The sequence below is a fragment of the Neophocaena asiaeorientalis genome, unplaced genomic scaffold (genome assembly GCF_003031525.2).
Source record: "Neophocaena asiaeorientalis asiaeorientalis breed wild unplaced genomic scaffold, Neophocaena_asiaeorientalis_V1.1 scaffold581, whole genome shotgun sequence".
NCBI classification, from domain to species: Eukaryota; Metazoa; Chordata; class Mammalia; order Artiodactyla; family Phocoenidae; genus Neophocaena; species Neophocaena asiaeorientalis.
The window spans coordinates 1,290,627-1,305,697 of record NW_020172732.1 but is presented as its reverse complement, the minus strand read 5'-3'; the positions used below and the strand labels follow the sequence as shown (position 1 = coordinate 1,305,697).

The 15,071-nt window shown below is 39.8% G+C and overlaps 1 protein-coding gene across 1 annotated transcript in view; it reads right to left on the bottom strand.

Moving 5' to 3' along the window:
* NFIA (nuclear factor I A) overlaps positions 1 to 15,071 on the bottom strand; it is a 275,273-nt gene that overhangs the window by 134,610 nt on the left and 125,592 nt on the right. Inside the window, exon 3 of the mRNA XM_024740385.1 lies at positions 12,349 to 12,423. Within this exon, the coding sequence (XP_024596153.1) occupies positions 12,349 to 12,423 (75 nt within the window). The remainder of the gene's footprint in view (positions 1 to 12,348; positions 12,424 to 15,071) is intronic.

The window sequence follows — 15,071 nt, the reverse complement described above, 5'->3', positions numbered from 1 at the left end:
TGCAGAGAAAGCTTTTGACAAAATTCAACACCCATTTATGATAAAAACCCTGCAGAAAGTAGGCATAGAGGGAACTTTACTCAACATAATAAAGGCCACATATGACAAACCCACAGCCAACATCGTCCACAATGGTGAAAAACTGAAACCATTTCCACTAATATCAGGAACAAGACAAGGTGGCCCACTCTCACCACTCGTAGGATATGGGGAGGGGGAAGGGTAAGCTGTGACAAAGTGAGAGAGTGGCATGGACATATATACACTACCAAACGTAAAATAGATAGCTAGTGGGAAGCAGCCGCATAGCACAAGGAGATTATCTTGGTGGTTTGTGACCACCTAGAGGGCTGGGATAGGGAGGGTGGAAGGGAGGGAGACGCAAGAGGGAAGGGATATGGGAACATATGTATATGTATAACTGATTCACTTTGATATAAAGCAGAAACTAACGCACCATTGTAAAGCAATTATACTCCAATAAAGATGTTTAAAAAAATAAAAAAAAACACAAAGGTTAACGTTGGGGAATTGTATCTTAAGATGTTATTCCTAAGTCATTCATCCTCCTCCCCCCACCCTTCTTTCCTGTCATGAGTAGAACCTAGTCTTTGTGTCATTTCTTAATAAACTGTTTGCTATTAAGGAATCATTACAGTAATGTGGGCTATTGGAAGAAAGGGGTTACTTTAGTAGCCAACCCTCTTAATGACCTGCTCTTCTGTACACATTAGTAGTTGGATAAGGTTGCGGTTATTGAACTTCTGCCATCCACCAGAGACAATCTGCTCAGGCTTGCATTGCTGGAAAGAGAAGATGATGGAAAAAAAAAAAAACTCTATCCAAAATTTCAAGCTACTCTGCCTGGGAGATGACAGTGCACTGAGTTCACAACTTGTTCAATGGGAATCAGCGGGAGCATTAACTAAATGACTAGTGCGGCCAGCCTGTGGCTAATGGCCCATCTTCTCTGAGAGGCTGCATTCAGTTGAATTCACCAAATATTTATGGAGCACCTTTAATATGTCAGGCTCTGCTCCAGATGCTTGAGATCCATCAGTGGACAAGATACATAAAAACCCTTGCCCTCGTGGGGTTTACATTTAAAAATTAACAGTCATAGCTGGTCTTTCCTCAAATTTGCATGGCAACTAAAGGAGATGGAATATCAGCTAATAGGTATCCCCCCAAAAAGACTATCAGGATTTAGTACTGGATTTCCAACTTGTAAAATAACTATTGAAAAAAAAAAAAGAGAGAGGTTTATTTCTCTCTAGATTACATACTCTAATGTACTGACTGAGACTTTGGGAACTTGTACTTTAAGACTAGGGGGGAAAACGTCCAACAACAGCACACAGTTCTACGGGCCCAGCACAATTTAGTGTTGTTTTGCATTCTAGCGGCACAGATCTTGTTAAGAAAGTCCATGTCACTGGCACAAAAGGAGTGAACATGGGAAAATACTTGTTCTTCTTTCTATCAAAGGCACAGTTGTAAACGCACAATGCTATGAAAACTCAAGCAAATCTGGAATCATCGTTAAAGGGAATTAACTTGGAAAGTAATTTGTGGCAAGAAAATTCAACTCCTTTGTTATCTTCCTTTTACCGTAATATGCTTCCTGAACACCGCTTATGAGAGAGGGCTCTTAGAAAGAAAAAAGTAAGTATAGTAAAATTAACTCATTTTATCAATTTGTGCTCTCGGCCAGAGTTTCCTGACTGTGGCTTCGAAGGGCTGTAAAACTGATGAATTTGCATGGAAAAAGAAACCAGTGTAAGTAATTTGTATAAGAGGGAACACGGACATAGACTGCTATAATTCAGACACCCTGCAGATAGCAGACTGCTGCAGTGTGAGCAGTTATGGGTTAGAAAAATGACCACACGGCAGTCAGTCTGACTTGAATGCAAATCAATCATAAAGGTACTTTCTCTGCAGCTTCTATGCCACGGTCTTCAGCAACTCCTTTGCCAAGTAGATTTCTAGTCTGTAAACCGTGTGCTGATCTCCTTTCCCCACTCTTCCATTCTGAAAGGTCTGACCCAATGCAGGCTTGGAGTATGTTTTTCCAGAATGGAACATAAAAGAAAGGCACTGAAGCAAAGCAAGGGTTTCCCTCTAGGTGAAAATGAACTTCCCTGCTATTATAAGGTTGAAGCAATGTTTCATTATGAAATGTGGCATTAGGTGCCAAAAGCAGCGAACACTGTTTCCACACATTCACGTTCTGAGGACACAGGGTAAGGATTATGTAAATTTGTGGTGGCAAAGAAGGTAAATAGAGGAATTTTTATTTCTAAAACAATATCTTCCTTTTACGAAAATGGGAACCATTCACTGATACCCTCTTCCTCCCCACTATGAGCCATGAAGATGGTTTATCTCTGATAGATAATTACTGTGAGCTCAATTTGTAAATAAAGAGCATTCAGGCACTTTATCGCCATAAAGTCCAGTCCTGGATCTCAGTAAACTTACATATCTACTCTATAAAGGAAAGAACTGTCTCCTACTTATTTCTGTATTCTCAGCACACAGTGAAGGATGCTTCATATACTCACATGCAACAAATGTTTACTGAGTTGAACTAAAATTATATGAGCTTGTTAATGAAAGATGGTGAAGAGCTAGTACTTATCGAGTATTTATTAAGAGGCAGGCAATGGGACAGGGGTTTTACCTGAATTATCTCATTTCATCCTTGCATGGGGACATGGAATATGCACTTGTATTCTTCTCATTTAGAAGTGAAAAGGGAGCTATGAGGTTAAGTAACGTGATCAAGATCACACAGCTGAACATGTGACAGAGCAGGGATTTGAACCCAGATATCTCTAGATACCTGCCCAAAGAAACAGAGGGGAAACCCACATTTCTCGTCTCCTTGTCCTTCCTTCACCATTGGTTACTGGGGAGATGAATTCAGTAAGATTTAAATAGAGAAATATTTATCACCTACCACTTAACTGGCAAAACAAATATCTCCTCTTCCTCCTCCTTCCTTCTTTGTTTTTACAGGTCTTTAGAGTGGCAGGCAGTGCTTCACTGGGTGAAGGGCCTGACACCTGGTCCTGCAGAGCGACCCACAGCGGGGTGAGCGATGCTGACAGATCTCTTGCATTAGTGGCTTCTGCCTTTGGGACTGAAATTGATTTTCTGCATTTTAGAGTATCATCTCTTCTTAGCTTTTTGGTTGAGGTCAAATGTGGTACCCGCTTAGTATATGATACAGCTTCAGCCATGGGATTAAGTCTTCTCTTACAGGGAATAGATGCCTAAGAGGTCTTTTCACCACAATGATCTATAAACCAAGGATGGGCTTCTAAACATAAGCCCCCTTAACCAAGAGTGCACTGGGACTATCTGACCATTAGCAATTAGGAAACCAAACTATGTCAACAGAGTCCCATCTCAACAACCTACAAATCCAGATGTCTGCAATACTTCTCAATATTTTCACCAAGAACTGTTTAATTTTTTCTCTCCTCCATCTCTTGAAAAATTCTGGGTGCTAATATGTCCTCACACCAATCACATACTGGATTAACTCAGTTTCCAGTATTTGACCTAATATGCGGCTTTTCTGAGTGTGAACCCCCTCAATCTCATCCTAGACATGCCTATAGGGCCATCAGCAACAATCTTTGTAATCATTAAGAGTTATAGTGAGGGGCTTCTCTGGTGGCGCAGTGGTTGAGAGTCTGCCTGCCGATGCAGGGGACAAGGGTTCATGCCCCGGTCCGGGAAGATCCCACATGCCGCGGAGTGGCTGGGCCCGTGAGCCATGGCCGCTGAGCCTGCGCGTCCGGAGCCTGTGCTCCGCAACGGGAGAGGCCACAGCAGTGAGAGGCCCGCGTACCGCAAAAAAAAAAAAAAGAGTTATAGTGAAGACAATATATTCCAGCCAAAATCTCAATAATATTTGCAGTCTTCTTGTGTCAGGCTTTTGGAAAGCCCCCAAATGCCTTTTAGTTCCCCAATGTTACCTACTGGATATGAATATCTGCTCTTTAAAAACTGAGGCTTATGAGTGCATAAATGAAGATTTACTAAAAACCAACTGGCAGTAATGACCTCCAGCATACTGGAATTTTTACATCCATAATGTAAGAGAAAGCAAAATTTTCAAATACTATAGAACCAAATACTTCGAAAAACTCTGATAAAAATAACCATGGTGTGGCTGGCCACTTAAAAAGTTGTTAACGTGTCAATGTTAGACCGAGAAATTTTAAACATCTTGTTATCCATTCTATACCCTGGAAGAGAAATTCCAAGAATAATGCAGAAACATAGGCTTTGGCTGAAAACGTGTGGAATAAGAAGTTTCTGGCTTCCTAAAGCAGATGAATTACATCTAGTATTGGCATGCTCTTTTTCTATTGGAATTACTAACTCTGAAAGGGTCACTAGAATGGTCCTTGTAATAAACTGATTTTTAGAACATGAATTCTAAAATCAGTCCTTCTTAATTTATACACACACACACTCAGCACATATAGACACTAGGCTCCGGACGCGCAGGCTCAGCGGACATGGCTCACGGGCCCAGCCGCCCCGCGGCATGTGGGATCTTCCCGGACCGGGACACGAACCCGTGTCCCCTGCATCGTCAGGTGGACTCTCAACCACTGAGCCGCCAGGGAAGCCCCCCACACACATTTTTAATAAATTTGCTTATAGTGTGGTCAACTCAAGGATCTGCTCTGAGTGAAAGATCGAGGACAGAGGCTTTGGTCAATAATAATCATAGTAGTTACCATTGTTGAGCATCTACTATGTGCTAGACTCTTGACATTTTCTCACTTCATCCTTGAAACACTCCTGAAAGGTGTTTCTTTTTTCTTTTTCTTTTTTTAACATCTTTATTGGAGTATAGTTGCTCTACAATGGTGTATTAGTTTCTGCTTTATAACAGAGTGAATCAGCCATACATATACATATTATCTCCATATCTCCTCCCTCTTGCGTCTCCCTCCCACCCTCCCTATCCCATCCCTCTAGGTGGTCACAAAGCACCGGGCTGATCTTCCTGTGCTACGGGGCTGCTTCCCACTAGCTATCGATTCTGAAATCAATATTTCCAGCACTCAGACTTAGATCCAGCACACAACTGGTACTTAATAAATCTTTGCTGATTGAATAAATCATGGTTACCTATCAGGAGAACACATCTGAGAGGGGTTAAATGTTGCCCGAAGTCACTTGGTAAGGCCAGATCCCCAAATCTATTATCCTGGACTATTTTATGATACCATTACGCCATCTTGCATATAGATTTTATATAATATAATATTATCCAAAGAAAAAATTACCTAGAAAAGATGAGAAATAGACAAATATATGAAAAGAGATCGTGATAACAAAATAGTATGTACATCAAGGTGTCATGTGTTTTGCTTCTCCCTGAGTCAAACCTTTACAATAAAAATGTTCATAGTCTGGTAAATTTAGTAGGAGCTTCAGCTAAGAAAAGAAAACAAGAGGCCCTCTAAATCTTGCTATGAGAACTCACTGCCAGCTCTAACCAGGAAGGCTGTAGGGGTATGAGTGTAACAGAAAGGACAAGACCTTCATGCACAGCATTGGCTGATGGGTCTGCTGATGTCATAAGCTTGTTCTTATCATAGCTCTAATTTCAGCCGACATGGTGGTCATAACACGGCTGACAGAGCCCACACCAAACACAAGGTATATGCACATTTCAATTTGTAGGTAAGGGTGGGAACACCTTTTACTTTACGTGGCTCTTTCTCTAGTGGGTGAGGAGAGTGGGACAGAAAAAAATATCATGTTTGGCCACACGTACTGTGAGCCGGGATTCAGAAGAAAGAGTAGTTGACGAAAATTTCTGCTACTGCCAGTTCATTCCATTTGTTGCCAGCTTTACTGTCCAAATATTCACCCCAAATATGTCAAGAAAATTAAAAGAAAAAAAATGATACAACAAAACATCCTTCTGAAATAATTCAATTTCAGTATTTATTTTGAAAATTTATTGAATTATAGTAGAGGAAACCCACTAAATTAAGCCAGCCAGACTGGTATTTTTCTTCCTAAGAGTATGGCAATATTTATTATTTTATCTCTCCATGAGGGGTTGATTAAAACTAGAAAATAAAACATTTGCAATGTCATAATATATTCAGAATAAGGTGGCTTAGACAGGCAAATGAAAAAATATATAGGGCCAATCAGTATTTTCTCTTCCACAATGTCACAGATTTTCTTGAAAAACTGCATTCTGGAGATAGGCATTATGATTTTTTTAAAGGAACTCCTACTCTTTTGTCTGCTGCACACGATACCCTTACTCTGGAAGAGGTGCCATTGACTTCTACAGATAGAAAATGTGTGATGTTCATTTTAAAATTACTAGTAGAGCCTGCTATTGACCATCTAATTATGCCGAGTTCCATTTATAAACATAGCTAACCACTAAGTTTATGGAGACTTTTTGTGCTGCTTTAATAGGATATTGATCGAGAGCATAGTTTGAGTGGACTGCCATTGAATTGTATAATGGCAAACAAGAGGCAAGGTCACAGCCACTGTTCATGCTAGGGCTGCAGTGTATTTTTTATTATAATCTTTTTGTTTCTTCCTTTAATGCTCAAGCCCAAATGGTTTCTTTCGAAAGAAGAGCTTGCGTAAGAATATAACCTTATTTTTAAAAATAATTTCCAGTGCCATGATCAAAGGTGAACCAACAGGCCACCTATTCAAAAAAGAAAGTTTCAAATCTATTCCACAACAAAGACCTAAAATCTGGCAAATAAATGGCACCCCAAAGGACTGGGACATCCGGAATCCCTTATCCTACACCAATTTCCTCATGAGTCCTTCTTTGCAGGAACGTTTCGTAATTTTCAAGTTTGGGCTTGTCCCTACCAAAGATCTTCATTTCCTTATTGCACCTTGGAGCCAAGTTAATTCTGTTGTAGTAGCGCCATCACGGCAGGTTAGACTATTGACAATAGTTCCTACTAAATTGCTGGTCAGAAAATCCAAGGGTGTGGATATGGGCCGCCAGGGACACATAAAGGACCTAGAGACTTAAGAGAGAATTTTACAAATGAACTGCAATCTGGATCTTAATGACAATTCTCGTGTAAGAATACAGAAAGAGTGCACATTTCTAAGGCAGAAAACAGCCACTAGGGTGCCACCTCATGCCAGGCTGAGGCATATGCCTTGCTCCATTCACTCCCACTCTCCATTGACAAACAACTCGGGAATCCTGTAGCCACCCAGCAGCCTAGCTTTGTGGCAGAGCCAGGACGATTCAGCTGCTGGATTTTAATAGATTCTGCAGCAATGCAACAGGAACCCAAAATCAGTCTGGGTAACTGAGAGTGGTTTTCACACCCAAAGACTCTAAGGCTGGCCACAGTGTACCGAGAACCCTGGCTTTTCAAAATTCCAGGGCCATGAAATCATACCCAGCCACGAAGTTTACTTAACCCTTGCAGCCAGCTCGGGTGTACAAACCACTGCTAGAAAATTAGAACCCGTCAGGCCAGAGTCACAATGGCCTGTGTGTATTTGTGGTTTTCCTCTTTCCCGGTGAAGTATTTAAGGTTTCAGAGTCACTCCACCAACTTCAAATAAAAGAGTCAGCACTTTAGAAGGATATGGGCAGAAGTAGTGGATTTTTTCGGGAGGATTTTCTGGGTGCATACCAGGAAGGATATTTGACAGCCTCAAAAGCACACACTTTGAGGAAAACACTGGTGCAAAATAAACGAGAGAGGGTGCTGACAGAGAGCTATCTAAGCAGCATCGATTTAGCCACCAGTAGAGTGGGCTCTCTTTGTAGCAACTTCATGGGAAAGAGACCCATCTGAAAATGCTTCTAGAAGGCTTTGTTTTAAAATGCAGCATCATGTAAGAGCCATTTCAACAGATGGTTCCTGTCTCTTTCCTCACAGTCTTATGCTAAAACAACTTTAATGATTCTGAACCTCATCGTTAGCACTTATAAACCCCCTCCCCCAGAGCAGAGAAGACTTCTCTCTCTCTCTGGCAACGTGTCTAGTGGTCTGTATGTCGCCCTCCCTCCCCCGGAACAAAGTAATAAATAACTAGAACTACTTTCAGATGGTCCTAGCACATGGGGGAAAAGGTAGGAGGAGAATGAATATACATTTACTTTTATGCTACAGTACTCTCTTTGCTGCTAAGAGAAACAGAACTCCCCTTTCTTGCCTTTCACAGAGTCTGGATGATGCAAAAAATTAAAAGGTAGGCAGGCAGGAGGCAAGGGTAAGAGGGGAACTGGTGGGAGACTGCAGCAGGAGGCCCTGATTCCAACAGCCCCGGGCATCTGAGGAGGATGATTTCATGTCAAGCAACCTTGTCGCCTGACCCTTCACCTCTGAATGTGCAAGGCTAAGCCAGCAGCTTTCTCTTGAGTTTCTCGGCCATGGCCACCCTGTAGTAACACGATTATAATCAACAAACTTAGCACAGTTATTTCAGTGAATCCTCATGAGGAAATACTGAAATAGCATCTCCCTCCTCTATTAAATTTGAAAGGAGGAAAACTAAAAACAGAAACCAACTGGAAACCTCGGGAATGTCAATATTTGTATTAGCAAATTTAAAAACTGAATTCGAAAGATCCAGAAAGAGGGAGAATTTTCAAGCTGAGGCCACCATTAGTGTGAATTTCTGGGCCACGTATGTGGTCCCAGGTGTGACTGGGGGGACTGGGTGGGGCTGGGCTAGACAGGAGGAAGTTAAGAAGAAATGTGCAGCACAGTGGAAGAAATCCTAAGACACTGAGCCCATTAGAAACATCCAGGTGGAAGGCTAAACTATGAGAAAGAGTAAAAAGATCACTTGTTGGGGGAGTGGGAAAATGAGTAGTTGGAGCACACGTGATTTGTAAGGAAGTGAGACTATTCTGTATGATACTGTAAAACATTTGTCAAAACACATAGAATGTACAACACAAAGGGTGAACCCTAATGTAAACTACAGACGAGTTGTTAATAATGTATCAATATCAGCTTACCAATTAGAATAAATGTACCACACTAACGAAAGATGTTAATCATAGAGGAACCTGGGGAGGAAGCGATATTGAAAGTCTATTCATTAAAAAAAAATCAAACCTGAAAACAAATCCAGGAAAAAAGTTGTAATTAAGTATTTTACTTGTTTACTTTACTGAAAATCATTTAAACTTTTTTTTTGATGCACATATTAACAATTGAAAAGTTTATCAACTCTCATAAGAAATGATAATTTAATAAAAGCACAGAATCTTTGGATTGTTTAGTTCTATAATGCAGTTATAGGAGAGATCATGACAAAAATGTCTACAGGCAGCTAGCTGAGTACAGTAAAGTGAAAGGAGCAAGTTTCTTAACTTTGAGCATCACCGACTCCTTCATCTATAAAAAGGGACAATAACAGCAACCATGGGAGGACTGAATGGTGCCTAGCACAATGCCTGGTACTTAGTGTATGCTTGATAAATGCTGGCTACTGTAATTTTTCATATGTTACATTATGCTCCTACCAGGGCTAACAGCATGCATTTAATCAACTTACATGCCAGTTAGCTTATTTCTATCTCAAGGTTACAGAACGCATCCCAGCCCCACTTATCTGGAAAAAGTGTCCACTGCACCTCTAGAATGGATGCTTAGCTCTTCTAATGTGGGGAGGTGGGCAGCGCCATAAGGAATGGTTAAGGATTTTGACTCCATCATACGGTCTGAGTGTTACGTCTTTCAGAAAGGTGTTTGGGTGAGGAAACACGAGCTGGGGGACCCTTCCCTCATCAGCCAAGGTAATCTCGAGACACAGACCCTGAACAAACCTGGATTAAAGATCTGTAGGAGGGAGGGGGCTCTGGATGGCAGTTTGGCCAGAAGCCATGGTTGAGCTGACGCAGCCCAGTCCCACTCTTGCCAAACAGTTTCAGTCAGCATGAGGGCATGTGTGAGTGAGTCCTAGAGCAATTACACAGCAGTGTACAGAATCGAAAGGCATTCAAGGGCCGAAGGATGCTCGCTATGCCAGGCATCAGCAACACAGCCCTCTAAACAGGGACAGGAAACAAACCAGGTCCCTCTGTAGATTCAGTGTGTGGTCCGGCCATACCCCCCGGCAATCTCGAAGGCAGGTTGAGAATTCCCTTGGCAACCACGTGTGGTAGACTGAATGGAAATCTAGTCAAGTTTGGAACTGATAAGGCTTGGGATATAAGACCTTAAAGGGACACAGAGACAGTGGAAGAAGGATGAGATTCTGGGGATGGTTCTGAGCAGTGAGGCCTTCACATACAAACCCCCAGGCCTCAGGACACTGACGGTAATGAAGACTAAATGTACGTATTACAGCAGCAAGGGTAGAATAAAAAAGGTCTTGTGCACCAATCTTAAAAGGGTTTTCTTTTCACTCATTAAGGCTATGATTATATCCCAGTAAGGGCTCTATGAATGAATGTATGCCCCAGTAATGCCATGAGGACAGTTATACTCTAATACATATACTCTATATTTACCCTTATTATTAAAATTGCAAGAAAAATGTACGATGATGATCACCTTTTAAAGATCTTAAAAAAGTAAAAATATGTACATACAAATGCATTTTTATTTGTCTACGGCAAATAACTGGGTCATCGGCTGTGCTAGGGCAGTGCATATCCTCCAAATTAACACGGCAATCTTCTCTCCAGCTCGCTGGTTGGTACTCTAAGCACACTTCATCATATGGCAACAACTTCGCCATTCCAAGTCATACCTTGCTGCTCATAATGCTTCATTCTTTAGGGTTTTGACCCCCTACACCAGCACATCCCAGCATTAACCAAGGGTTCCCGACTGTAGAATTCTAACACCCATGGTTACCTTCCTGCTGTTTTCCCTGTCTAGTCTCAGGTTGTAGATTTCTTCAAGTTCCTTTGGGCTAGTCTAAGAGTACAGATTCCAGTGCTATACAGACTTAGCTTAACTTTTTACCCACTTGTTTGACTTTGGAAAAATGACTTAACTAGACCCTCGATTTAACTCATTTGTAAAAATGAGAGTAATTTCTTAATCTCACATGTTTATTGCAAGGATTAATTTTATGTAACATACATGAAAACCTAGCACAGTGCTTGGCAGATAGACTCTCCCTCCACCCTCAGATCCCCTGCCCACACCTTGTATCCCACTTTCTGGATTTTTAAGAAATAAGAACAGACAAGAACCTGAGCCTGTGAGATCAGGATGGCTTGGCTTGCTTGACCTGACATCTTGTCATGAGATTGACTTGCTTACTCGGTCAAGCTTGCAAGACTGTAATACAGTGAATGGAGGGTATGAGCTTGAAATAAAAATATTTATTTTTACTCCACCTCATTCCACAAAGAATTTGATGCAGCTTGAAACCAATTTCAACAATGTAAATTTTATCCACCAGTGGTATTTTGAAGTTGAAGGGGGATAAAAAATAAAATTTTAATATTTAGTATAATTTTCCTTGGTATTGGGACCTAGAACACCATAGTCATTGTAGATACACTTTTTTAATGTTAGCTAGAAACTTTTATTTTAATCCATTAAGCACAATAGGCACAATGCCTAAGGCCTATGATCTTTTCAAGGCCTGCAAAGTTGTCTGAAGTGTGATGAAAATTATTATTATTAGTTTTTTGAAGTATAATTGATGTGTGACATTATGTTAGTTTCAGGGGTAATATAGGTAGGGTTTTAAATAAAAACAAAGATGTTTTGTGGGTAATATAGGTATGGTTTTAAATAAAAACAAAGAGTGTGTGTGTGTGTGGGGGTGTGTGCGTTTACATGGGGTGGAGGAAGGGAGAGGGAGAATCCTATACTTTCTCCTTGGACTGTCTGGATTATGTCATAGCAAAAATACAATCAATGACCCTTTGATCAATGGAACAGGGTGGTGACAGGTACTCGTAACTCACTGTTGTTGGTGATTATTGACAAGCTGGTAATGATCATGCCGCACCGTGTCACTCATGCTAAGGGCATTAGCATTCTTTAAAGGTCAAAACCAAATTCTTTTAAAACTCAGAATTTCTTAGAAATCCAGGAAGCCTCAATTTTTTAAAAACAGGTTCACACTATAGACTAGGGACTATGTGAGACACTCAGGATTTCAGTTCTTTCCCTGTGTCTCACATTAAAATGATATTAATTTTTCCTGACTTAAATCCTTGGCTGTCAAACAAACTACGTGGCAAAATTCTTCCAGTGGGAGTATGAAAAGGAGATTCTGAAAGGTATTTATGTCTTTCGGAGGCCTAGGCAAAAGGTAAGCACAAACCCAAGGCAAATCTGTACCAAATCAAAGCAAAATTATACTTACTCTGTGACACTCTTACTAGCTCAGTCACACTAAAAACCCCTGATGTGACAAAACTGTCCTGGAAGCCCAAATGTCCTGGGGAAACAAAAACAAAAGAAGCGAAGTGTCATAAATAGAAGACATCTGACAAGAGAATTTCAAATATTAGTTTCATTGTGATCAAAAAATGTGAAGTCTAATTTCATATTCTGCTCTAGTTAGAGTCACGTAGGAGGGTAGAGTCATTTAGTTACGTAGATGGTTTTTTGGTTTGAATCTTTGAATCTGAAGCTTATGGAAAGCTATGACACAACAACTGGGTGATTTTTGAAATGGTTAAAAAAAAAAGTTCAACAGGAAATCTGAAACAAAAGACGATTTAAAATAAATGGTTACCTTGGCTGACCTCTGAGACCTTCACAACCGGGATGAAAACAGCCTACCTAAGAATCAGCTAGGATAGCTAAATTCCCTAACAGTTTTTAAACATTGTTCTCTAAAGAAACATCTGATCTGGATTAGCTATCCATTCCTTCAAACCAAACAAGATTTAAAGATGTTCCCCCTTCATTTCTACAGGTAACCATAGCGTGAATCCTTAAGAAGTCAGACTGCAAAAGACAAGCCCCAACCCTTGAAACATAAACACAAATTCTTTTGAGCACAAATAAAACTTTATATTTGTTTTGAGACAAGAGTTTTTTGTGGAGGGGTGGGTTGAGCCTTATTTTTTGAGAAAAGATAATAAATTAATTGTTCAAAATGACTTACTCTTTGATTTCTGTATCTGCTTTATTTTTGCTGGATATAATTTCCTTTAAGATATCTGATATTACATCTAATTGTCAACTGCTTATTTATTTTTATGGTATATACAGGAAGATATTTATAAATGGCAAGGAATACATAATTTATGAATGTCATTTCCCTCTCTGCCTCTAAAGTCTTCTGATTCTGAGTCTCACAGGTAGAATCTAGTTGAGGGATCTGTTTATAGGGCTAGTGTAATCTGCTTTAAAATTAGGGTCAAGGAAAAGTAGTTGGCTGAACGGATTTTTTTTTAAATAAGTGTTCTTTGAAATAAGAAACATACTTTTAAGAAACGCAATGTAAGAAATAGGACTAGTCTGAATGTACAACAAACAATCAATAAATAAGATTTATGTTATTGATAAAAGCAAGATTTTGCCCACTACTGAAAGGAAGCAAGTTTACCTGTGGCATAGCTTATGCACCAATAAATTTGTTAAATACCATGCACATAAACACATGCAAAAAAAAATCACCATGCTTTGTAGAATTATAAATGGACCTACAAATTATTCTTTTTCTTTTGGTTACATTGGACTTTTGCATAAGAAACATGTTTTGGCTGAGAATTAAAAGACAATTTTCAGTCAATTTTGATATCAAACGTACAATATATGATATTTTAGATGAAGCGGCTCTAATTTTTAGAATATACAATAATCATAACTTGCTTTTTTAAAATGAAATGGCACGATGTGTGGTGATGGATGTTAACTGGACTTTATTGTGCTGATCATTTCTCAGTACATACAAATTGAATCACTGTGTTGTACACTTGAAACTCACAGAATGTTTATGCCAATTATCTCTTAATAAAAAAAAGAAAAAAGAATCATGTGTATACACCACACTTTTTTAAAAAGGCAAAATTCATTTGAAGAAGTGCCTAAGAAATTTCACCTCTTAAAACAACCCACACCCAGGTATTTAGTTGACTTCTACTTGGTAAGTGCCTGAGGTGTTGTCTCTTGGGTTAAAAGAACTGAGAAGTAAAAATAAATAAATAAACAAGCAAATAAATAAATGAATATTTCTAACAAAGTCTTGGCAAAACAGCATAATATCTCCTTCTACTGTGACAACGTTAACATCACATTTATCCCACAGACCATAACAAAGGAAATCCAACCACAACGTACATTAAGTTTGACTTAAGACCCATATAACAACAGCAAGGAAATTCAGAGCTGAGTGGGAAAATCTGGGTTGATCTCCAGCTCTTGCTCATCTCTGTCTGCGTCACTTGCTTGCGGGCTGATACTTGTTTCAGCTCCAACCTGTGAAATTCCTTATTTTAAGGATGACTTAAAATGAATTTCTGAACAGAGTGAATGTGAACGTACTTTAATCCTGCCACCGGAAAAAGCAACCAATCTATTTTGAAAACTTAGTTTCGTTTAGCATAAGGACTTGGGAGGGGGAAACCTGAGTGTTCAACCATTCAAACCATCATCCTCTCCTGACTGTTCCCTTTCTTTTGTCCACCTCTTAAATACTGGTGTTCCCCAGCATCTGTACTCATCTCTCCTTATATATATATTCCCTATGTTATTTTCTTTATTTCCATGATATCAGCTACCAGGCTCGACTGTGATATTTGTGAAACTAGAAAAATGTTTGCTTGCTTCACCACTGTATTTAATACTTGGGACACAGCAGTTAGTAAGTGCATATTTGTTGAATCAGTGCATGAATGAATCTATAGGCCAATGACTCTCAAATCTTTATCTTTTGCCAAGATCTCTCTCCTGGGCTCCAAACCCATAAATCAAAATGTTTATTAGATATTTCTATCCAGATAGCCCACGGGTATCCTCAGACCAAACATGTCCAAAGCCGAGTTCCTTTTCTTCTCTCCAAAAACCTGTTCTTACTCTTTTGAATTCCCTACTTCAATGAACCATCCACTGTTCATCTCATTTTCTGTTTGGTGT